Genomic DNA, 26253 nt, shown 5'->3' on the forward strand with positions numbered 1-26253 from the left:
GACATCGCGCTTCTGGGAAGTGTTATGACTAGACTTGCAATAAATATTCAATAAACTCAAAAGTGCAATGTGCTAATGTGAAAAGATAAAATAAACTATACTCCAACAAGTGAGGGAGTTATGGGAAAGTATGACGGAATGTGTGTCTTATAAATCCAAAAAGTGTTTTAGTGTAAACACTCCATAAATAAATAAATAAATCCTCAAATCTCCATATAAAACATCAAGTGTACAGTGGATTAATATAATTCATAAAATAAATATAAATAGGTGATCAAGATTAAATTCACACTCTAAACAACTATGAAAATGGTGACAGGTAAAGTGCTCAGTGCATGAAGTAAAGGTGCATAGGATCACTTAGTCCATTATAACAATGCTGCAGGTGACCCAGGGAATTTACAAGTGAAGAAAATAAATAGTCCAATACTATATTCAGTTAAAGGGTATTTCATACAGGTGTTAACCCTCCACCTAACACCGTGTGGAAAACAAGTGGGGTGCTTCTTCTCTCATGCGGGCCCCTCTGTGTGTGCTAGTCGCTCACCTCAATCTCTTAGAAAATGCGCCTTATCACAAATTCCGGGGGCTCCTCTCCACTCCTACTGTGTTGGTCACAGAATTATGGTCTTCAAACTGCCTAAGAGGGATCAGCCTCTTATCCTTTCCCGGTGGCCAGCGGATCTCCTCTGCTGCCACTTCCAGCGATGTCTCCTCGCTACTTCTTACCTCATGGAACTTCCTGTGTGAGACAGGAAGTTCCATGAGGAGACATCGCTGGAAGTGGCAGCAGAGGAGATCCGCTGGCCACCGGGAAAGGATAAGAGGCTGATCTCTCTTAGGCAGTTTGAAGACCATAATTCTGTGACCAACACAGTAGGAGTGGAGAGGAGCCCCCGGAATTTGTGATAAGGCGCATTTTCTAAGAGATTGAGTTGAGCGACTAGCACACACAGAGGGGCCCGCATGAGAGAAGAAGCACCCCCCTTGTTTTCCACACGGTGTTAGGTGGAGGGTTAACACCTGTATGAAATACCCTTTAACTGAATATAGTATTGGACTATTTATTTTCTTCACTTGTGAACTCCCTGGGTCACCTGCAGCATTGTTATAATGGACTAAGCGATCCTATGCACATTTACTTCATGCACTGAGCACTTTACCTGTCACCATTTTCATAGTTGTTTAGATTAGAGTGTGAATTTAATCTTGATCACCTATTTATATTTATATTATGAATTATATTAATCCACTGTACACTTGATGTTTTATACGGAGATTTGAGGATTTATTTATTGTATTTATTTATGGAGTGTTTACACTAATACACTTTTTGGATTTATAAGACACACATTCCGTCATACTTTCCCATAACTCCCTCACTTGTTGAGGGAGTATAGTTTATTTTATCTTTTCACATTAGCACATTGCACTTTTGAGTTTATATAATATTTATTGCAAGTCTAGTCATAACACTTACCAGAAGCGCAGTATCCCCCACCCCTTACTATCAGCATTTTTTCTGAATGGTTTTCAGTACTGATATATGCAGCATCTGGGAAAGGTAGTTTTAAATTGCACAAATTCCCCCAGACAGCGCGTGACTCCCCCCATAATTCGTATAATATTGGGACATCGACACAATTCTAATCTTTTTGGCTCTATACACCACCACAATGGATTTGAAATGAACAAGCAAGATGTGCTTTAACTGTAGACTTTCAGGTTTAATTTGAGGGTATTTATATCCAGATCAGGTGAATGATGTAGGAATTCCAACAGTTTGTATTTGTGCCTCCTACTTTTTAAGGGACCAAAAAGGAAATGGGACAGATTAACAATCATAAATCAAACTTTCACTTTTTAATACTTGCTTGCAAATCCTTTGCAGTCAATTACAGCCTGAAGTCTGGAACGCATAGACATCACCAGACGCTGGGTTTCATCCCTGGTGATGCTCTGCCAGGCCTCTACTGCAACTGTCTTCAGTTCCTGCTTGTTCTTGGGGCATTTTCCCTTCAGTTTTGTCTTCAGCAAGTGAAATGCATGCTCAATCGGATTCAGGTCAGGGTATTGACTTGGCCATTGCATAACATTCCACTTCTGCCCCTAAAAAACTCTTTGGTTGCTTTCGCAGTGTGCTTCGGGTCATTGTCCATCTGCATTGTGAAGCGCCATCCAATGAGTTCTGAAGCATTTGGCTGAATATGAGCAGATATTGCCCAAAACACTACAGAATTCATCCTGCTGCTTTTGTCAGCAGTCACATCATCAATAAATACAAGAGAACCAGTTCCATTGGCAGCCATACATGCCCACGCCATGACACTACCACCACCATGTTTCACTGATGAGGTGGTATGCTTTGGATCATGAGCAGTTCCTTTCCTTCTCCATACTCTTCTCTTCCCATCACTCTGGTACAAGTTGATCTTGGTCTCATATGTCCAGAGGATGTTGTTCCAGAACTGTGAAGGCTTTTTTAGATGTTGTTTGGCAAACTCTAATCTAGCCTTCCTGTTTTTAAGGCTCACCAATGGTCTACATCTTGTGGTGACCCACTGTATTCACTCTGGTGAAGTCTTCTCTTGATTGTTGACTTTGACACACATACACCTACCTCCTGGAGAGTGTTCTTGATCTGGCCAACTGTTGTGAAGGGTGTTTTCTTCACCAGGGAAAGAATTCTTCGGTCATTCACCACAGTAGTTTTCCGGGGTCTTTTGGTGTTGCTGAGCTCACCGATGCATTCTTTCTTTTTAAGGATGTTCCAAACAGTTGATTTGGCCACACCGAATGATTTTGCCATCTCTCTGATGGGTTTGTTTTGTTTTTTCAGCCCAATGATGGCTTGCTTCACTGATAGTGACAGCTCTTTGGATCTCATATTGAGAGTTGACAGCAACAGATTCCAAATGCAAATAGCACACTTGAAATGAAATCTGGACCTTTTATCTGCTCCTTGTAAATGGGATAATGAGGGAATAACACACACCTGGCCATGAAATAGCTGAGCAGCCAATTGTCCCATTACTTTTGGTCCCTTAAAAAGTAGGAGGCACATATATAAACTGTTGTAATTCCTATACCTTTCACCTGATTTGGATGTAAATACTGATTTGGATGTAAATACCCTCAAATTAAAGCTGAAAGTCTGCAGTTAAAGCACATCTTGTTTCATTTCAAATCCACTGTGGTGGTGTATAGAGCCAAAAAGATTACAATTGTCGATGTCCCAATATTTTTTGGACCCGACTGTATATATACAAAGAGGTTTATACTTACCTGCTCTGTGGAGTGGACCTGAAAGTCCTCTTCCTCTTCTCAGATCTCCCGGCGGCGCTCTTGGCTGCGTCTTGACAGACAGCAGAACTCAGCCCCACCCCCTTCTCAGTCGCCGGCTTTGATTGACAGCAACAGGAACCAATGGCTCCCGCTGCCTCAGCAATGCCAGTCAGACCAGGAAGTGATGGGAGAGAAAAGCTGCAGATGTGCACAGCGCTGGATTGAATGAGGGCTCAGGTAAGAAAAACAAGGAAGGGGGTGAGCGGCAATGATAGCCTAAATGTTTCTCTCAGTACAGGATTCTCTTAAAATTAAAAACTACCCTCTTTTACCAGTTTCTGATTTTCTTTAAGAAAACATTTAAGCATCAAATCAGTATGTTTTTATGTTATGATAGATGCTGTAAAACTACTAGGTACAAATACCCCAGAGCCTGTTCGCAAAATGCTCACATGGCTAAAGCAACTGCTACTAGAACACTACTAAATGACCTACTCAGTGCAATATATATGGATAATAAAAAAAAAAAAAACACACCTATACAATTTTAAATTTATTCTAAAAAGCCAGAAAGAATGTACTTGCAAATTCAGAATTATGAAGCTCACTGACACTACAGCCAGAAAACTGCAGTTTGTAATATGCATATGCATCCTAACTCAAACAATTTTCTCACCTGTTAAATTTACCACACCTCCAGGTCCAATGAAAAACTGTGGTGTAGCCGTGTGTATCGTTACAGTGTCTGGGCTTTCAGGATTTGTGTTAATTTGGTTTTGCATTGCAATCTAAGTCAAAAAAGAAAAAATACAGACAACTGTTAAAAAAAAGCAAATCTTTAAAAAAAGTTAAAAGAATAAAAACATACTGAAAAAGTACTGAAAAATACCTGTAGTATTTCTGCGATATCGTCATTGCCATTGTCCGCAGAGATATCAAATGCGGTTTTACAGAACTTGCTCTGACTATGAACATCTGCTCCATATTTTACCAAAAGCTCTACAACTTCTTGATGGTTGTGTTCTGTTGCCCAGTGAAGAGCAGTCATCTTTAACATGTCTTTGGCATTGATGTCAGCACCGTGCTACAAATACAAAATCCGTTACTACAGAGGACACACTTTGGCTGCATTCAGAGATGCACATTACAGAGCACTATGAGCAAGTAAAATTTAGTCGCCCCTGCCGGATATTGGCTATTAAAACAAAAGTAAACCTTTAAATTCAAAGCATACACTTCTATTTTTACTAATTGCAGCAGTGTGCACTTCAGCACAACTCTTTAGGTCCCTTTCACAAGGGCGGACCGATGGGGTCCACCTGTCAGTTTCAGGCGGACCAAATCGCAGTATCCATTGCCTTTTATAGAATGGTGGGTGTCACCGCCAACATATGATCAGATCCTGTTTTTAGCAAACAGATGGATGGGGATCCGTTCCCCAATCAGATAGCAGTCGGGTGTAAACGGTTAAAACAGACAGATGGTCGGTTTACATTTAACTGCCTATAGAGGAGAGCGGGCTGTGTCTGGGTCTGTTTTGCCTAAGCGGAGCGGACACGGACCAGCCTTCCACCTGCTCAGCGGGGATCAGCAGACAGATCCCCACTAGGCAGGGGGGACAACAGCGGAGCCTGCCCCATGTGAAAGGGGCCTTAGTCTTATTCTGTGATTTTAAACCATTATCATTCTCGCTGCTAGCGCCATTTTTGCACACATTACAAAAAAAAAAAAAAAAAATATACTAAAAATGTATTTTAGGGCCCGCAAATAATATCGATTACAATTTTTCCATAAATACAATAGATGTGGTTGCACCAAGTAAATAGATATTAAACATGTAAAGTCTTAAAACTGTGTGCACCTGTGAAACGGTGAACTTTAAATCTCTTTACTCCGATGGAACGTGAATATGCAGCCTTGTGCTTCAAGGGGTTGTACCGAGGTGATGCTTGCAGCAACAGACATCACCTTGGTACCGTTTTTTTTTTTTTTTTTTTTAAAGCCGACGGTCGGCTTTGTAATAACAACCGATGCGGCTAATCAGCTGCTCGAATGGAATCGGCTTTGATCGGGTCTAGTAACCCGGTAGCGACGCCACAACAATCACTTCCAGTTTGAATGGAGTCTTAAAAGCACCAATTTTAAAAATAGAAAGTATTCAAAAATGCAGATTTTGGCATTTTGAATACTTTCAAGTGCAGGAGGAGAGTGAGAGGTTTTTTTTTTGGGGGGGGGGGGGGGGGTGTCTTATAGACCCGAGATCTCTCCATAAAGAGTACCTGTCACAAGGACAGAGTAAAAATAAAAAGCAGAATAAATAAGATTTTTTTTTTTTTTCCCAGCGCCTCATCCCTCCGTGCTCGTGCGCATAAGCAAATGCATACAGTCAGGTCAGGCCCGCAATAATGTTCAAAACACACGTGAGGCATCGCTGCGATCATTCAAGCAAGAGCAATAATTCTAGCACTAGACCTCCTCTGTAACTCTAAACCAGCAACGGGTAAAAAAAAAAAAAAAAAAAAAAAAAAAAAAAATCAGTTTAGGCCAATTTGTATTCTGCTACATATTTTTGTTAAAAAAAATCCCAAAAAGCACATTTTAATTGGTTTGCGCAAAAGTTACAGCATTTATAAACTACGGAATAGATTTTTGGACTTATTTTTTTTGTTTTTATTAATTAGTAATGGCAGCGATCTTTAGCGGGACTGCAACATTGCGGCAGACAAAATGGACCCCTAACTGACATTTTTTACTCTTTTGGGGGCCAGTGACATTAATACAGTAATCAGTGCTAAATAATATGCTCTGTTACTGTATAAATGACACTGGCAGGGAAGGGCTCTGTGAGAGGCACAGAGAGATCAGTGTTTCAGCTTAGCTGAAACTCCTGATCTCTCTCTGCCTGTGTGACAGAAGACCCGCCTGCTTTGTTTACATAAGCAGGCGGGTCTTCTGGCAGTTTCTGTGAAGATCGCGGGAGGTCAGCGGCAACTGTCGCTGCTCCTCCCGCGGTCTGACTCCCGTGCACGCCACCAAGACCAGACGAGATCTACGTGATTATGCACAGCTGAGCCACCCTGCCGCAGTAAATCTGCGTGGGGCGGTCGGCAAGTGGTTAAAGTACCGTAGTTTGTCGCCATTCCACGAGTGCAAGCAATTTTAAAGCATGACATGTTAGTTATCTATTTACTTGGCGTAACATCATCTTTTTCACAATATACAAAAAAAACTGGGCAAACTACAGTTTTGTTTTTTTTGTTTTTTTATTTAATGAAAGTGTATTTTTTCCAAAACAATTGCGTTTGAAAGACTGCTGTGCAAATAGTGTGACAAAATATTGCAACGACTGCCATTTTATTCTCTAGGGTCTCTGTTGAAAAAAAAAAAAAAAAAAAAATTAGAATTTTTGTAAGATCTTACCGTAAAATAACATCCCCAAATTGGAGGGGTGGGTGCTGCGTCTGTCGATAGACTTCAGAGAAAAAGATTTTACGGTAAGATATTACAAAAATCTTTTTCTCTATCGTCCATTGACAGACGCAGCCTGATCATCAGCTGAATGGGACATCAAAAGCAATATAGGCATGAGGAGTGGGAAGAACGCAACTGGAAAGTAATGTAAATTCCAAAAGGCTAAACTAGCCAACTGGGTAACATGAAGCTCAACCAAGCAGGAGCTCACCCTAAGAGAAATAAAAAACAACATTCTCTTACGAAACAGCAGCCTGCAAAACCTTGCGGCCAAAGCAGGCATCCGAAGATGCCAACAAATTTACCTTGTAGAATTTAGTTAAAGTATGCACCAAGACGCTGCCTTACAAACCTGTATAACAGAGGCCTGATGGCGAAAAGCCCTAGAAGCACTCAGCATTCTAGTAGAATGGGCCTTAACAGGGAAAGGAGGAACCTGACCCATGATGGAATAAGCCTGAACAACCGTCTGCCTGATCCATCTCGAAATGGTCGCAGCAGACGCAGCCAAACCTTTGCGAGGACCTTTCGTAAGAACAAATGAGTCCACAAAGAGTCCGATTTTCTAAGGGACTCTTTAACCGTCAGATAAACTCTCATCACCCAGACCACATCCAGGGAATGCAAGGCAGCTTCTGAAGCTTGTCTAAAAGGAAGAAGTCGAGAGTCAGTCCCAAATAAGTGACCCGTACGGATGGTGTCAGAGCAAATTTCTGGAAACTGATCGTCCACCCGAAGTCCTGAAAGGTCTGAACCGTAATAGAGATGTTGCCCAACAGATCCGAATAGGAGACTGCTCACAACAGGAGATCATCCAGATATCCCACAATCGAGATACCTCGCTGACGTAACAAGGCCAGCACAGGGGCCAGGACCTTGGTAAAGACTCTGGGAGCAGAGGCGAGACCAAAGGGTAACGTCACAAATTGATAATGCTCCTCTGCCATCACAAAGCGGAGGGATCTTTGATGTCCCTAGAATATGGGAACGTGGAGATACGCATCCTTGATAATGCATCCTTGATATCGATGGAGGCCATAAAATCCCCCTGGTTCAATGATGCCACCACTGACCAAATGGACTCCATTCAAAACTTGTGCACCCACACAAAGCGGTTAAGAGCCTTGAGGTCCAAGATTGGACACACCTTCCCCTACTTTCTGGGTACAGTGAACAGGTATGAATAGAAACGCCGAGAGCGTTCCTGCGGCGGAACCAGCAAGATCAGCCCTTGAGCCAGGAGATCCTGCACAGCCACCCAAAGATCCTTCAAACGCTCCGGAGACAGGTGAAGATTTGACTGAAAAAACCTGTCCCCCGGCCAGAAAGAAAATTCTATCTTGTACCTAGATCAAACCAGCTCGCGAACCCAATTGTCCTGAATGAAGGAATTCCAGGGTTCCCGAAAGAAGCAAAGACGCCCCCCCCCCCCCCCACCCCTGAGAGGGGTGAGGGTCTTTTCTTGCACCCCGAAGGCACAAAAAAAAACATCTAAGCAGTAAAGGAAGGGGTGTTTTACCTTTGGAGGATTGAGGAAGAAGAGTACTCTTCCCGCCAATCAGACCTTTGATCAACTCATCCAAGGAGTCCCCAAATAAACGTTCTCCCAGAAAAAGGAGGAGATCTGTCAGGGCTTTTTTGGAAGCTTGGTCAGCCGACCAGCTCTTCAGCCAAACCATGCTTCATAAGGCAATCCCCACAGCCAAAACTCTGGCCACTAGGGGAGCCGCATCCAGGGACGCATCACACAGGAACACCAGGGCCTGGGCCACCCGGTCCAAAAGTTTCAGCTGTTACGGAGGAACTATTTGAGGGTCCAAGGGCCCCTTCAGGGCCCTAATCCATTCCTTAACCGTCTGTGAAACCAAAACAGACACAAAGACCGGTTTCAAAATGGAACCTGCCAACACGTTAAGATAGCGGGGAAAAGGATTCCACCCGCCTGTCCACCGGATCCATAAAAAAACGGGGAATCTTCCACAGGAACAATAGTAGATTTATTCAATCTGGAAACAGGTGGGTCCACTTTAGGTGGCACCGTCCAACGGTTGGAAACCCTATCAGCAAAAGGATACCGGCGTTTTAAAGTGTTTTGGTACCACTAACACGTGCCTAACGCGCCGCCATTGGTCATTCACAATATCATGAAAGGTGTCGGGACAACGGAAAACCTTGCCAGACTTTTGAGTCTTGCGGGAGCCAAAAGCCACCCGCGTCCCTGCCGGCGTGGGCTCATCTGCCAATTTTAAAGTTTCCCGCACTGAAATAATCAGGACTTAAAAAAAGCGTTCCCACGCTGCAGCTGAAGACCGGTCCTCTTCACCATCTGACTGCGAGGACAGAGTCCCTTCAGGTAGGGGGGCATCTGGGGCAATCAAATCGGACTCTGAATCAGAGGACACCACCAAAGATGAAGAAGCCAGCGACCGTTTCCGGCTTTTAACCTTTTTCATGACAGAATCAACTTTGGTTGCCAGGCTTTCCAGAGCTGCTGAAATTGCGGCAGGCGACTGCGATTCGGAATGTCCAGGAGTCACACAGAGTGGGTCTGAAGGTGAATTCACAGCCTGGGGCTCCATAATTAATGTTAAGTACTGTCGCTTTATTTGCGCCGATCCCGGTTCCCACCACCAATCGCAGCGGTTTGAAGAGTCCCCCTTTAAAATATACTAACAGCAGAGTGTGCAGGGATATGCCCGCAAAGACCCCAGTACTGTACCACCGCCAGAGAAAACCCTCCTGATCGTCCTCAGCACATGTAGAAGAGAGACAGTTACCTCGGCCAGCAGCAGGAAGCAGAAGCACAGGAAGTGATCACGGCACGCCTGGATGTAAAAGGTCACACTGCTTAGTGCAGCACAGAGGACCACACAAAAATGGTTGCAAATACAGTACAATAGGAAGCTCAGGGAAAATGGCTGCCCCATACAAGTCAACGGGGAAAAACTGTACATTGCCCACACTTAAGATGGCGGCGCCCACAGCGAACCATGCAGCCAGGGACCAACGCAATCTCCCCGTGGGGATGGGAAAGGGAGACAGGCTCTGAGCAGACCTCCTCCCACCCGACGTGGGGGTGCTGCCAGCCGAGGGGTACGCTGCGACTCAGGGCGTTCCAGGTCGTTGCGTCCTGGCGAGTCTCCTGCTCGCAGGCTCGTCCCTATGCGGAAAGGGGCACTGTCGTGGCAAAGCCTAGTGCGGGACTATAACCTGCTCTTGCTCGTAGGCCAGGCTGGGGGGACCATAAGGATCTAGATTATCCAGTGCGAAGCTCCTGCCGGAATTGCTTGTAGATCACCAGGAGAATCCCCCTGACACTAGCTAGCAAGTGAGTAAAGAGAAAAAATATTCTGAAAAGAATAAAAAAAAAAGCTGAGACCGAAGTCCCAGCAGGAAACCTAGGTCATTCTCCTTCTCTAGGCAGAAACAAACTGGTCTGCTGAGCTGAGTGTGGGTGGGTTATGCCTGCGGGGACAGCCCCGTGGGCGTGTACATTTAAAATTTTGTACTGCCTAGACTACTCATGCAGGGGGCAGCATAACCCATTCAGCTGATGAAGATCAGGCTGCGTCTGTCAATGGACGATAGAGAAATATATGTTTGGGGGTTCTAAGTAATTTTCTAGTAAAAAATACTGGTTTTAACTTGTAAGCAACAAGTGTCAGAAAGGCTTAGTCTCCACAAAACTTTTCCATAGATGTTTTAAAAGCTGCTAGACAGCATCAGTTTAGAGTTAACTGTGAATATTGGCCCTGGAATTAGATTGCTCTTACTCCAGAATACACAGTGACATGTAACATGTGTAGCAAAATCTGGTTTTGTTTGAAGGCATCCTCGATGTGTGTGTTTTCTCATTGGGGGGGGGTTGTGTCAGTCAAGTAAAATTTTTTACATTTTTCACTTTATATTTTAATCACCTACGAGACCAACAGTTTATTAGACCTAGTGTCTCACCTGCTTTCCACTGAAGCGAAGGAGAAGAGATCATGCTCCATTAGCTTCTTCTCCAGCTACAGTGGCCAGGGAATGGGATAGCCAAACACAGAAGTGGAATAATGCACTACGGGGGAACCACTGGTGATCCATACGAGTACATATTCCACTGGTCAGCCAACTTGTGAGATTTACACGCTCTTCCAGCTACCATAGTAGCTGAGACCGTGTGTAATCCCCCCCGCCCCTAATTGGTTAATGAGCACTTTTAATACTGTAATCAAACATTTATTTTTCTGAAAATAGGTGTCACTGTAGGTTTATAGAGAAATGAAATTACAATACTTGTACTGCCAATAAAATTTCAGCAAGAGCTAAAAACACTGACTAGTGGGCTTCATGAAGCTCCTAATTATACCTACGTTTTAAGATAAAGTCACTACCCACAAACCCTACAGGGATCCCTAAAGCCAATTTATGCATAAATTCAGGCACACACCCCACCTGAAAGACTTCAAGGGAATTTAACACTGGATCGTGCAATAGGTATCTGTTCTCCCAGAAGAATGTTGGGCATTCGTGAAGCCTTTGGAATAACTTGTTATGGGAATTCTTACAACACATCCACAAATCACCATCCATTGCCAACTACCAGCACTTAGCTCATAATGATATTTTATTGATCATATATTTTCATTTTAAAAATTTATAAAAGAAAAAAAAAAAAAAAGGAAACTCTCACCTTGATTAATACCTCTACTATGTTTGCATGCCCTTCTGAGGCCGCCATATGCAAGGGAGTCCTGTCAACTTTAGTGCGTGCATCTCTGCTGACTCCTGCCCTAAGTAATACTTCTGTGGTAGAATAATGTCCATACTGAGCTGCAAGATGGAGTGGAGATGTTCCAAGCTGTAAACCAAAAACAAACCATGAAGAAACACAACAAATCAAAAAAGCCATGTAGAAGCCAATATATATTTCTTATCTCTGTTCAAAAGTAGGAAAAGTCTATCAGGTTATATCTTTTTACAGTGAGCGGTTGGTAATTCAGGACATTTTGTACCACAAACAGCCAGACGTCTTGGCATGAACAATAGACGGAAAGACATTACGATTATGCAATAGATAACTGTTTAAGGTCCCTTTCAGAGCTGTAAACAGACAGCGGAGTCCAACCTCATATAGAGCAGAGCAGCTGCTGCTCATGTCCACTCTGCAGATACAGAGCAGACACAGATGTGTCATCCACTCACTCTGCTCCAATCAGCAGGGGGATGCAGCCTACAGATAACCTGCTGATCACAACAGAATCAACCCAGTGTGAAAGGGGCCTAATATGGATGTTCAAAAACCCAAAATTTTCCACAGCAGTCTTAGGCTTCATGCACACAGGTCTTTGGTGTTATTTATTTTCAGCCTTTAAAAGCATCTTGGTGTTAGCCTAGGTGTCCATGCACACATAGGCGTTTAGAGGCGCAGACCGAACACACACACACAAAGCTTTTGAGCAGAAACAATGCTAGATGCATTTAGGTGTGTTTGAGCGTCAACGTATTCCAAAGGCCAGAATAAAGATTCTGGCCAATGGAAACACTCAAAAACTTGAAACGCCTAAACACTTGAGCAAATGCCCAGTGTGCAAGAGGCTATTTAGGGGAGGTTAGAGTACATGTGAATGTAAAGGCTGGATTTAAAACTGTAGAGATAGTAAACAATGTGTTTTAGTTTACAAGTCAAACATTTTCTTTTTAAACATCCGTCACACTTCATGCTGCATTTTACCACATGCAGGAACATAAAATAAAAAAGAGGAAAGCCACCCCCGTCGAGAGAACACAACAGCCGCTAACGATAACTGCATGTAAAATCGGACAGGCTGGCTGCACCCAAGTTGATCGATCGTCATACATGGTTAGAATCTGTTGGTTCCTGCAGAACCGGCCGTGATTCAAACAGTCTATGGCCTGCTTTATGCTCCACTGGTATTGGATGCATGTTACAATGTACAGCTTTATGGTGGCTTTGGAGAAATTGCCTAGCCAGGTCGCCCCTTGCTGAGGCAGAAGAATGGGGTTTTTTTGTAGGTTGGCTTGCACTTGCCTATTGGTTGTACCACCTGTGTGTACTTTTGAAAAACTAAAAGTAAAGAATTTAAAAAATATATATATATATATATATATATAGTTACCCAGTCTGTGGTAAAAGGTGCCCCATTTGCCATTAGAATACGAACTTCATCATCTTGACCAGCCCGAGCAGCTTCTAGAAGCTTCTTTCCCAAGTCTACCAAGGACATCTTAAACAAAAAATAAATAAATATAAATATGCATGCTTCTCAAATACATCAAGTAAAGGTTTTATATTTCGTCAAATTATATTGTGAGGAAATACAGCAATATAAATGTGTAAAACAGCATTCATTACCCATCTTGCTCTGCTAGTCTTCAGACTCTAGATCAATGGTGGTCAAATAAACAAGGAGAACCTGGAAAGGCCATCCAGAGCACCACACAATAGCTTAATTTTTCTAAATTTGCTATTATATACAATTGCCACGCTTCCCAGAATAAAATAACTAATTTGAGTAAAAATACTTTAAAGTTATGCAGTAGGTAAAAAAATAAAATAAAAAGTCCTCCTGGAAGTTAATGCCATAACGTTATAGTATGCATCACATACTTACACATTATGACTGACAAAATGAAACCCTCCTGTGGCACGCTGTCACTGCAGGAGGCCCATCCATCTTTAGCCAGTCTTCCTTCCAGGTTCACGTGCCCAGGCCGTTTGAATGGCCAAGCCGCAACGTCCCACCTGCGCATGTGCTCTGGATCCATGGCAAACTCAGTGTCCACACATGCAATGTGTGGACACACACAAAGCCAATGCGCGTATTCAACTGGTATTTACAGCGGTCACAAATGTGCTACAGGTAAGATTTTTGTGTGTCTTACCTGTAAGGTAAAGTCAAATTTTTGATTTTGCTACTGCTTTAAAATCAAGTCAGGTTTACACAAATATCAGCGCAACGGAAATATTCCGCAGTTTTGCAATCACAGAAATCCTGAATGACATTGTGCTTGTTTAAGCAAGGGTTCAATGGTTATGCAGTAAAGGCAAATGTGATCTAGAAAATATGGTGTATTTGTTAGGACCTAGAAAATATTGACAAGGGAGTACTTTTCTAAAAGGATCAATTAGGCTAAATTCCAGAAATGTACCACTCTGTAAAAAAATAAATAAATAAATAAATATGTATGCAGGCACACTAGGAGTTAGGTGCAAGGCAGTAATCCTGTAATGTGACCAGGCCCCATCGGGCATGCATATGGTCCAGGCTTAGCAAGGGGTCTAGGCACCTAGGTATCGCCACTTGGAGGGTACCCCAGTGCAACCACCAGCGATATGCTAAGTGGCAACGAGGAGCCAGTTGTCTGAACGCTCTCTACATTCCTGTACTGAAAGAAGTCTTAGGCCCCCTTTCACACTTGTGCGACTTCAAAGTTGCACGATTTTACAGCGATTTTGAGTGGGCTTATAATGTCTTTTCCTCAAAACGCATCAAAATCATGCCAAAAGTAGTGCAGGGACTACTTTGAAGTCGGTGCGACTTCAAGTCACACAGATATGAATGGGGCTCATTGGAAATAATGGAGAACGACTTGTGTCATGCTTTGCAGTTCCAAATCGCATGACAATTCGCACAAGTGTGAAAGGAGCCTTAACGTTAGGCTTATGAAATCAAAGCCTAACAGATGAACTGAACTAAAGTCCTTGTTCAAAAGGAATAAAGCTTGGTGTGTTTATTTGAGAAAGTAAACACTGTCGTCAATGCTGGGGGAGTTCATTAAAATAATTGATGCTGTTTTCCAGGTACTGACCATCAATGCTTGGGATTGGGGGGGGGGGGGGGGGGATTACCATTGTACCATCCAGATGACCACCAATGCTGATGGAGGAGGGTTTGTACTTTTTACATTTACCACCAACAATGCTGGTAGGTTACAGTTACTACCACGGACCAATAACAAAAAGGTAGATTACTGCTGCCACTTACACCAATGCTGATGTTTAGGCTACAATCACACCAGCAATTTAGGCCGGTGCGAATTACCTTAAGTGATCTCTACTGGATGCATAGCAGCGAATACCTGTGGCCACCACCGACCAGTCATAGTGAACAGAACCGGCAAGTGACACTAATACTGGGGCTTATTTCACTCCAACACTAAAAGCCAAACAACTATTTTACTGGCCTTGCCACACCTCCAGGTGTTCAGCCGGTAACCAAAAAAGTAAGAGCTGGAGTCCATATGTAATCCACAGAGTTTAATTTTTAAAAATCAAGTGGTCCTGTATAAAGCATAAATCTGTATATAGTCTTCTACTGTATTCTGTAGCATTTGGGTTTAAAAAAAACACTGCCGATTGTGTAGACTCCAGCAATGATTTATTTTATTTTTTATTTTTTTTTTAAGTACAGAGTGGATGGGGCTGACAGGTGCCCAGCTGGGAGACGAACATCTGTAGTATGATAATAGCCAGGGGGTAGAGCCAAGCTCATTTGTTTAGCAAAACTGTTCAGCAGGTAATCCACATTGTGATCCGATATGGGTGCCAGATATGCTAGGTACACTGCTGTCTGTGGGTCCAGTGCAGCATCAAATCCAAATCTGTTCACCAATTTATCCCTCCTCTCCAATTGATTGGCAGTGGAGGAGGGAGGTACATGCTGTGAATTGTCCTGTCAAATGTTTCACAGTACAATCACTGGTGCATTACGGGTCAAGTTTTCATTCATTATGTGGCAGGTTTGACCAATAGGGCTGTAAATTTTTTACCATTGTGTACTTGAATCTGGTTCTATGAACGCCAGGTATATTAACTGAAAGATGTGCTTTACAAAGAAGACAGAAAAAAAAAAAAAAAAAAAATACAGCTGCAAAAGCAAAGTGACCTTTATCCAAGCAGAGTATTCTTGGTATAGTACTTAAACTTCTTTAAATGCTAGTCACAAAATATGAAAATACAGGAGATAATTGAACATTGGCCTACATAAACATGCATGTTCATATCTTACAAGCATACACACATGTATGAATTGCAGTCACTTTGTCACTTTACAAATGTCTTCTCTAAAGGAGGAATTGGCCGACATTCGAACCAAGTCTATAGCGGTGTTTCTGACAGAAGCTGGTCTAAGAACCAGCTTTTGTAGAAAGGACATTCTGGAAAACCAGCACCTGATCAGGGCTCACAGACCAAAGGGGTGACACTGTCAAATGCAACCTAGGGCTGATTTACAAGGGCAACAGGGCGGCACTGCTTCCCCTCTGAAATTCGTTCTAAGTTTGACAGGTGGTGAAGAGGCTGAATTAAACCTATAATTGCCGTGCAATGCACACAATTGCAGTTTGGTGGTACAACTATTGTAGGTCATCAGGCATGATTGAAGAATGGGAAAATACTGCAGAAAACTGATGGTGATTCTACAACCATAGCCATTGCTCCCCAAATGGATATTAACAGCAAGATTCATTATGAAAAAATACATAAAAAGTTAGTACAAAAAAAAGGTAAGTGTGAAAAAAATAAGTCCAATCAATTGAAGTTGAATTCCAGGTATTCTGCTCCTTTGTTAAAAAAAACAAACAAACAATTATACTCACCTAGGTGGAAGCACTAATGATCTGATGCTACATCTGTTCCCCACCGGCTTTGCAGTGAATACTGAGCTATCAAACACAGCTAAAAGCGCAGTTCTCCCCCTCAGCTCTGAGCAGAGATCGGTGACCGTCAGTCACCTGGAGGCGAGGGCATTGCTGGCTCAGTCTCCTAGGTCCAGGCATCTTGGTGGATACCGACTGTAAAGTGAGTGACGTCAGTCGACAGTGTGCTTTAACCTAGCTGGCGGATGAAAACTGGTCACAGGTCAGGACAAACTGCACTCCTGTGACCCATAGAAGTATATAACAAAAAAAAAAAAAAAAAAAAAAAAAAAAAAAGCTTGGGCCATACTTCTTTCAGCCCAGCAAGGTGCATGACACCTCCTGGGCTTAGCTCTATTTATACCTGACAGCTAAATAGTACTCCCGGAAGACAGCTACTGCTGTAGTTCCAGGAGAGAAACACTGATCTTTCTGAGCTCTGCATCTTGAACAGTTGCTGCAGCTGCTATGTCTGCCCCTCCCCTTGTTTCCATTCACAGAAGCCTTTGTATCAAAGGAGTTGTAAACCCAGAAGTTTTTTTTTATCTTAATGCATTCTATGCATTAAGATAAAAAAAACCTTCTGGGTTTAGCAGTCCCCCCCCCCCCCCAATACTTACCTAAATCGCATCTCTGTCAACGAGTCCCTCAGCCATCAGGGACTTTCTCCTGATTTGCGAACGACAGCCAATCAGGAGAGAGAGGGAGCAGGGCCAAATGGCAGCTCCGTGTCTGAATGGACACACTGAGCTGCAGCTCGGCTCAGGTGCCCCCATAACAAACTGCTAGCTCTGGGGGCACTTGAGAGGAGGAAGGGGCCAGGAGCAGCGACGAAGGATCTGAGAAGAAGAGGATTCAGGCTTCTCTGTGCAAAACCAACTGCACAGAAGAGGTAAGCATAACATATTTGTTATAAACAAACACACACACACACACACACACACACACACACACACACACACACACACACACACACCTTAACAATCACTTTAAGTGAACACATTCACAAAATACAAAGGCTTCTGCAAACAGACGGTAGGTGGCGTTAGGGGACAGGGGAAGCAGAGCTGTCATTTGGCAAAGACAATCAGTGGGATAGGTTGTGTTGTATTGGGACCGGCAGCTGGCTCAGCTACTTATGGTGCCGCTGAGAGCCTGAACCAGCCACCCCCACCCCCTCCACCACAACCCAGAGCTCCAGTGAGCGCTGGAGGGGCAGAGCAGAGAGCTGGTGACTGACCGTAACCAGCTCTCTGCATGCTAAGGACCAAAAGCTGAGCGATCAGCAGCGTATGATTACTCCTAGAGGCAACAAGGGACAGCTGCAGCCATCTCGGCAAATTTGACTTTTTTTTTTTGAGATTTCCATACTTCTCTTTTAAATCAGGGCTGTGGAGTCGGTAGATAAATGTTCCAACTCTGGATAAACAAGGGTGGCTTCTTCAACAGTAAGTTTTCATGAGCGATCATACTTTTCAACATTTTAGTGCTTTATAAAACTCCTGTTGGAATTTTTTTATTTGGACATTTACTGGTTCTGCAACGCTTATGCGACGTCGTTTTCCTTTAGCAACTTCCATTTTGTCTAAGAAGGAATCAAAGTCTAATTCTTAGTTTGAAGAGGATGATCCTGAGTTGCCACTATTGCTTGAAAGAGCTTCATCCTGTGGAGGGATTTCAGGTCGTAATCCCTTCATGCGAACTGCTACGTCATAGAGGGCCTTTTTCCCAGTAGCAGTCTGTTCCCTGTTCAACAAAAGTCGGCTCATTGGGTCAACATAAATAGCCGCTAACAAGATTTTCAAGCAAAAGACTCTCTTTTCATCATTGAAGATACAATGCCCTCAGCTATTAACCCTCCATTTTTATTCAGGCGATATACAACAGGCTCTTCCATTCCAAGAGGAATTTACCCAGGGTTAGATCGTCACATTGCAACCTCTTGGTGGCAGTGAAGGGGTGAGAAAGAAGGTTCTCCAGCTCTTTTGTTTGTGTCCACTGGCTTTCAGTTAATGCAAGATTTTCATTGTCCATTTCTCCTATGAAGTCTCTTCCATCATGCTTGAGGTCATTGTAGCCGTATTAGTGCACTTGCGACAGAGACAATAAAGTACTGTCCGTGATACTTTTTTTTTATTTGCACTAACATACAATTTTTCAGGACAAGCTTTCGGGGTATGTCCCCTTCTTCAAGATCCAAGCAGTACTGCTTGGATCTTGAAGAAGGGGACATACCCCGAAAGCTGGTCCTGAAAAATTGTATGTTAGTGCAAATAAAAAAAAAGTATCACGGACAGTACTCAATTGTCTCCTATGAAGTCTAAGTTCAAGCAAACGCTTCACCATTAAATAAGTGCTTCCCCAGCGAGTTGTTTGATCCAAAATGGCTCCTTTTCCTGCACGTCTTTTCAAAATTGCATCTGTTTTCGGGGCCCTGGCTGCAACAGTTACTTGCCGTAATTTGCCAATAAGTGTAGCTGCATGGCGATCTTTTATTCCATCCGTTATGGCAAGTTGTAGTGTATGAACAGCACATCGCATATGATGAATAGTAGCAAGCTTCAATGCTTCAACAAAGTTGTCTAAAAAAATGTCAGCATTCTCTTCAGTTTCTAAACTTTCTCCAATACTTGCAGAGCTGTCTTCCTCTAACTCTAATATCTGTTTGTTACCTTCTTCATCTGCGTTCATCTTCTCAATTGTGCTCAACATGTTAGAAGCGTTATCTGTCACAACAGATAAAATCTGTTCCTTTGTCATTTCAAAATCTTCTAGAACACCCTCCACTAACTTCTGAAGGTAATCACTGGCGTGATGTGCCTGAGTGTCCTTTAATCCGAGGGTCCGTGTTATTGTTTTGTTATTTTCATCCACAAATCTAACATTAATAGCAAAATAATTGACTGTGACGTGTGCATGCATCCATTTTAAGGAAGACAAAACGTCCTTTCAGAACTTTCTGTAGTTCTTCCTTTTTACATTTGGCCTCCTCAATTATAAGTTTCCTTATACTAAGTCATTAATTATAACTTTGTGAATTGGGACATTTAAACTTGCTTTTTTTTTTTTAATTACAATCTAAATTTAGTAGGAGTCGGAGCATTGTTTGCTGACTCCGACTCCAGGTACCCAAAATTTCCTCCGACTCCACGGCCCGGTTTTAAATCGCACTAAAATGTTGTGGGTGTATTGGAAATGGTGAGGAAACTCACAAATATCTTGCAAATTAAGACATTTTGCATAGTGGAGTGACCAAAAACTTCAAAGACTAATGTGCACCTCTAGTGCTTTTCTCCTCTTTACCCGGTGGTTCCTGCCACCTTCCCCCTACTCTCCCATCTGTATGTATCCACACTTTCTCCCCAAGTTTGGGGACTTCTGTAGCTTATATCTCAACTGCTTGTTCATTCCCTGACTGACTCCATGGTTAAGAGTCGTGGTTTCTTGCTCCTGTTCTGTACAGGAGCCCGTCCGTCAGTACTACATTGGTACCTGACACTCACAAGTTTTGTATAACTGATGTTGTTTACTTACCCCCAATCCTGGTTTCATTTGATATGTCAGTTACTATGCACATCCAGGAGGGATATGAACCTGCCTTTCTGGTCCAGTTGACCATGTTCATTCTACAGCTACTGTAACCTTTGACAAAAATATGTTTACGATGCTGTTCTCAGATTGCAGTGTTTCATTTTTACCTGATGTGCCTTAAAGCAGAGTTCCGGCCTCGGAAAGTATTTTTCACTAAAAATACCCCCGGGACAGTCAGGGCTAGTACATTCCACAATGGATAGCCTCTGAACTGTCCCAGGTCCCACTTACCTTTTAGAAGAAATACCTACCTTGAAAATTTCTTCTCCAGCGCTGCCATCTCAGGTGTGGGCAGCTGAAGCCAGCGCATCCTCTTCTGCATCCTCTTCGGTCCCACAATGCACTGCTCGTCACTTCCGGGCAGGCGCGTCATCCCTGCACAGTTTCTGGGCATGCCCAGAAGCTGTTTAGCAGGGAATGATGCGCCTGCCCTGGAAATGATGAGCGGGGCCGTTGCAGGCGCATTGATTCCTGGGAGCGATGACGTTCAGCTCCCAGGAATCAATGCAAGCAGGAAGTGATGGCGTGGGCTGCGGCCGCAGAGGGAGGAAGTGGAATAAAAGTATATTTTCTTCAACAACAAGGCAAGTTAAAAAAAAATAAATAAATAAATCGGGACTATCCATTTCTTTTACAGGTGACAGAGCAAGCGGATAGCCCAAAGTCGCTTTTGAGGCCGGAACTCCGCTTTAACTCTGTCTGTATTGCAACCTCCTTAAATAAAGAAATTATAAGAAAAAAAAAAAAAAATGATGTGCAGTTATACAAAATGCCTAAAATGTAATTTCTACTACAAACGAGAATTTTATTTCATGTATTGTCTGTTAGGATGCTAAAAGCCAACTTTTTCCATGGGGTGTCCTTAGTTTTTTCATAGGACTATAAATAACACCAACCACTTTCCCTCAATCCAAACATAACCTTGTGTGTTGAGATTTAAAAACGGGGTTATAAACAATTACTTTTCCAATCAAGCCCAGCTTTGTGGCTGCACAAGGTGCCAGCACATACCTATAAAAAAGTGGATTTTTCTGCGCTAATTCAATTAAGATTATACAAAATTCGTTTATAAAGTGAAGCTGCTGCACAAAGGAATCACAGAAAAAAACCCAAACGAATATTAAACAAAAATGTGCTGCGCTAAAGTACAGTGAATAATGAAATCACCAAAAATGCAATAATGATCACGTTGTGTGTATAAAGGAGGATAACCTGAAGTTAATCAGTGATCCTTACTGTGTTATTCCTATAAATAAAAATCAATAATCACGTGTATCATAAATCATCCAGTGCAAAATACATAAAGACAATAAAGGTGCAGAAGGATATTTTAAATCCCAGTTAGATCCCAATAGAGTCCATACATAAAAACACAGAGGAAATTCCAAGAGGGTCCACCACAGAGTCCCAGAAAGTGCATCCACACAATTCCTTATGAAAATAGGGAAGACACCGGTGTACAAATCACCCAAAGAAATCGAATGGCTGCTTACCAGAGGGAGTTGGTCTCTCAAGCTAATGAGTAGACCACAGAAAGCTTGTGTGTAATACCAAAGATGGCCACAGGATATCTCCTTTACAGGCTCAATAGCGATATCCACATAATGGGAAACAAGTTATGACAGGGACATAGTGTAACTCCGTATAAAAATCATTTATTTTCAGTAAAAGGCAGATAAAACACTCACAATTAGGATGTAAATTCAAGGCATCTAGCGGTTATATATTGCCACGCTGGGAACGAACGAACATCTCCCACGCTGTTGGTGTCTATGGTAGCCGGCTTGTTGGGTAACCTCTGTTACCACCCCCAGAGGAGCTGCAGGTAAATCTGTATTGTTCTCTGCCTACCAGAGAGCAGGATCTCTTAGCAAGGTCTGCTCATTGTGCTCAGTCTAGAGAGTGACATACCTGCCAGCAGCCTTCAGTATCCTCCCATTTTACCAGATATGGTAGTTCCATATAGTGCTGAGGTTTGCCTGTCCGTCCTGACTAATACATTCTTATTGGACGTAAATCATAAAATGGGAATATACTCACAAAAGCAGAATAAAATCAAGCTAGACAATAGCAGCAATCCAGATGGGAATCCCCACCAACGCCACACAATGGAGAAGCTTACGTGTTTCGGGGGGGGGACGTACCTCCTTCCTCACAGCTCTCAGGAAGGGGGGGGGGGTCGGTCCCTCAAAATCTACAAGCTTCTCCATTGTGTGGCCTCGGTGGGGATGCCCATTTCACTTGCTGGATTGCTGCTATTGTCTAGCTTGATTTTATTCTGCATTTGTGAGTAGATTACCATTTTATGATTTTATAATATACAAATTTTGGAGGTAATGCACTAGGCATTTGTGCCCTCTTATACAGGTTTTCACAGTTTTCTGAAGATGGCTCAGTTTGAGAAGGGCTGCATTGCTGAAATCATTATGTGCCACAGTCCGTGGGTGAAGCTCCTTGGTCTGAGCGTTGGATGGTCTTTTTAGTTTTCGTCACATTGGCTAGAGAGACACCTCATCATAGTGTGATGCGCCAAAAGAAATGTGTTTTTGGGTAAAGGGTATATTAAAAGCTGGGAAGCCTCCGAATGCCTGCATTTCAGTCAGACACAAAGATGTGGTTCGCTCCGCCCCCCCCCCCCCCCCATCACAGCCAACCAGGAGGGAGATTCCCAGTCGGCTGAGGCACTCAGGAACATCGCTGGATCAAGTTAGGGCTCAGGTAAGTATTAGAAGGGTTGCTGCACACAGAAGAGTTTTGAGCGATAAAAAAAAAAAAAAAAACCTTCTGCCTTTACAAGCACTAACATCATAATGAAACACTACAAAAAGTAATGTACTGTATATGTACTATTTATCACCACAGGAATTTCCTCCAGGAAATCCTATTGTTCAAGAGCCAATACATACTGCTACAAATTTACAGAGAGCTGTAGAATCATGCATGTTTATGCCGCAATCACTTCCAACATTCTCTTCTTTACATTTCTCTATTCATAGCATTCTAAAGCCCCGTACACACGTACCGATGGTCGGCTTACAAATGTTCCTCTTTTCTCCCCGGGATGTCGGTGTCTGCTGAAAAGTGCAAAGACAGCACAAGGACAGCACAAGAATTTTGTCCGCCGACTGCAGAAGTGATGTCATGTAATGGTTAACTTTCCCTGTGTTTTCTATTTTCTGAGCATGCCCAGTCTTGCAAATCTGCGGTCTGTCGGCCGAATTGTGTACTGACAGGCGAACAATCGTCCGTTCTGGTGTCGGCATACAAATATTTTCATGTTTGCACGAAAGACTTTTGTCCGCGGATTGTGCGCAGACATCTGTCGGAGGCACCATACTAACACGCGTACAATCGGCAGATCCTTCGTCCACCGACGTTTGTATGCCGACGATCGGTACGTGTGTACGGGCCTTTAGGCATGCACTTCTGTTTAACAGATTCTTTGGGGGCAAGAAATGGGTTTAATGGGGGGAATTTCACAGTATGCCCCCGTTTAGGTCAGAAGATCCCAGGCCATCCATCCAGGGGACACTACTGCATTGTCTAACATGCATTTCCTACATTACAAAAAAAACACCAAGGAACCACACAGCTGAGTTTTTCCTACTGATTTACATACAGTTCCTCTAAGATCACGGTCATTAAAAAACATTGCATTCTGAAAACTGGTATGACACTGTGTGTAATGAAAATTCTCAGCCAAAAATAGAGCTATCAGTGTTTTGCGGATAGGGAAAAAAAAAAGAAAAAGGATGGCAATAATGGGAACCGAAAATGAGGAGATTTTGACGGGGGTTTTTTTTTGTGCGTTTTTCAAAGGTCATGTGACTCAAAAACTACACAGGTGCGTTTGATACATTTGTTCAGCATTTTCAATTCATTTCAAAAGAGAGGTGCGTTCTTTTCAACTGACCAAAAATGCGGCAAGCAGGATTTTTAACACTGCAACGGCCAGTGTGAAGACATACACAGAATTTAAAAGGGATGCGTTTTTTTTTTTTTTTTGCAAAAGCGCTTTAAAAAACTACTCAGTGTGAAAGCAGCCTATGGGTCTGAAAAGTGTCGATACTGGCCGAAAATAAATTCATATTCATTTAAAAACTCTAAATAATAATTAAAACGTCAAATCGAATACAATTCTATATAAAAAAATAAAAATAAATACATTTTTCCTAAAAACTGTTCATTTCAGTTAACCACATCCTGAATTTACGGTTTCGGTCCAGAATTTTCATTTTGGTGCACCACTATAAATTAACTTATTCTGCAAATTGTTTTTTTTTTTTTTTTCCCCCACATGCCTTTAGGCCTCTTTCACAAGGGTGGAAGTCTCGATCCTCTGTAAAATAATCAACGTTGGATCACTTTTCCGAGGCAGATAAAAGCAGCGGCTTCCAGGACACAATCCTGCCACCTACCTAATGCATGCCCCCCCAATCCCAATGGGGATTTTATATTGGCATACCGCATCGCAACTGCAAGCCAAGCATTGGCTTATGGTTATAGCGCAGTCTTATTGACCTTAAAGTAGAACTATAGGCTAAACTTTTTTTCTGTTTTAAATAGAGTAAAAGGTGGTTATAACCCGTGTCACATTTTTTTCACCATCTGTGCCCCAAGGCACAGATTTCCATTTACTTCCTGTCCCATAGAAAAACAGGAAGTGAGAGAAAATCCATGCAAATTAATGGAATTGATTGGGAATCCCCCAGGTCACCAGAACTAGCGTCCCCATTGGAAGATTTTCCCTCTATTACTTTTATGAGGACAACTCAAAATTTGGGATTCTCTTACTTTCAATGATAATGGTAGACAGGAGAAACAGAGAGGGTGAATCTCCCTAATGGGGACACAGACAGCATAGTTACATAGTCAGGTTGAAAAAAGACAAGTCCATCTGGCTCAACCAATAAAAGACATACAATCCCGTATACACAATCCTATACCCGCAGTTGATCCAGAGGAAGGCAAATTTACTACAGCAGGGGAAAAAAAATTCCTTCCTGATCCCCCAAGAGGCAATCGGATACTCCCTGGATCAACTTTACCTATAAATATTAGTACCCGTTTATATATTAAGTACACCTAAGAAAGAATCCAGGCCTTTTTTAAAGCAATCTTCTGAGCTGGCCAGAACCACCTCTGGAGGGAATTTATTCCACATTTTCACAGCTCTTACGGTGAAGAAACCTTTCCGTATTTGGAGACGAAATCGGTTTTCCTCTAGACATAAAGAGTGCCCCCTTGTCCTCTGTGTTGACCTTAAAATGAACAACTCAACACCAAGTTCACGATATGGACCCCTTATGTATTTATACATGTTTATCATATCCCGCCTTAATCTCTTCTCAAGAGAATAAAATCAGTTCCTCAAATCTTTCCTCATAGCTGAGCTCCTCCATGCCTCTTATCAGTTTGGGTGCCCTTCTCTGCACTTTCTCCAGTTCCCCGATATCCTTTTTAAGAACTGGTGCCCAAAGCTGAACTGCATATTCCAGACAAGGTGTTACTAATGGATTTGTACAGGGGCAAAATTATATATCTCTCTCTCTCTCTGGAGTCCAGTCCAGTCTGGAGTTAATACAAGAAAGGACTTTGCTTGCTTTGGAAACAGCAGCTTGGCATTGCATGTGTTATTATGCTGAGGATCTACCAGAACACCCAGATTATTCTCCGCTATGGATTCCCCCAGTTCTACTCCCCCTAGTATGTATGATGCATATTCTTAGCAAGTGCATAACTTTACATTTATCAACATTAAACCTCATTTGCCACATAGTTGCCCAATGAAACAGTGCATGGAGGTCAGCTTGTAAGTTGGAGACACCCTGTAATTATTCCACTGCATAGCTTGGTGTCATCTGCAAAGATTAACCACTTTAATACAGGGCACTTCCCTCCCTTCCTGCCCAGGCCAATTTTCCCCTTTTAGCGCTGTTGCATTTTGAATGACAATTGCGCGGTCATGCAACACTGTACCTACACCAAATTTATGTCATTTCCCCCCACAAATAGAGCTTTCTTTTGGTGGTATTTGATCACCTCTGGGTTTTTTCCTTTTTGCTAAACAAATAAAAAAAAGAACGAAAAGTTTGAAAAAAAAAAAAAAAGTTTTTGTTTATGTTATACAATTTTGTAAATAAATATGTTTTTTCCTGCACTGATGGGGTGGCACTGATAGGCGGCACTGCTAGGCACTGATAGGTGGCATTGATGGGCACTGATAGGTGGCACTGGTGGGCAATAATGGGCACTGGTGGGCGA

At 42.6% G+C, this 26253-nt stretch overlaps 1 protein-coding gene across 2 annotated transcripts in view; it reads right to left on the reverse strand.

Annotated features, from left to right (window-relative positions):
- GABPB1 (GA binding protein transcription factor subunit beta 1) overlaps positions 1–26253 on the reverse strand; it is a 72792-nt gene that overhangs the window by 33726 nt on the left and 12813 nt on the right. For both annotated transcript variants that reach the window (XM_082256261.1, XM_082256262.1), the window contains exons 2-5: positions 12879–12986; positions 11432–11599; positions 4175–4369; positions 3962–4073 (exon numbers count right to left, since the gene is read on the reverse strand). In XM_082256261.1, the coding sequence (XP_082112387.1) occupies positions 3962–4073; positions 4175–4369; positions 11432–11599; positions 12879–12986 (583 nt within the window). The remainder of the gene's footprint in view (positions 1–3961; positions 4074–4174; positions 4370–11431; positions 11600–12878; positions 12987–26253) is intronic.

Source organism: Pelophylax lessonae (genome assembly GCF_965119305.1).
Source record: "Pelophylax lessonae genome assembly, chromosome: 4".
Classification (NCBI taxonomy): Eukaryota; Metazoa; Chordata; class Amphibia; order Anura; family Ranidae; genus Pelophylax; species Pelophylax lessonae.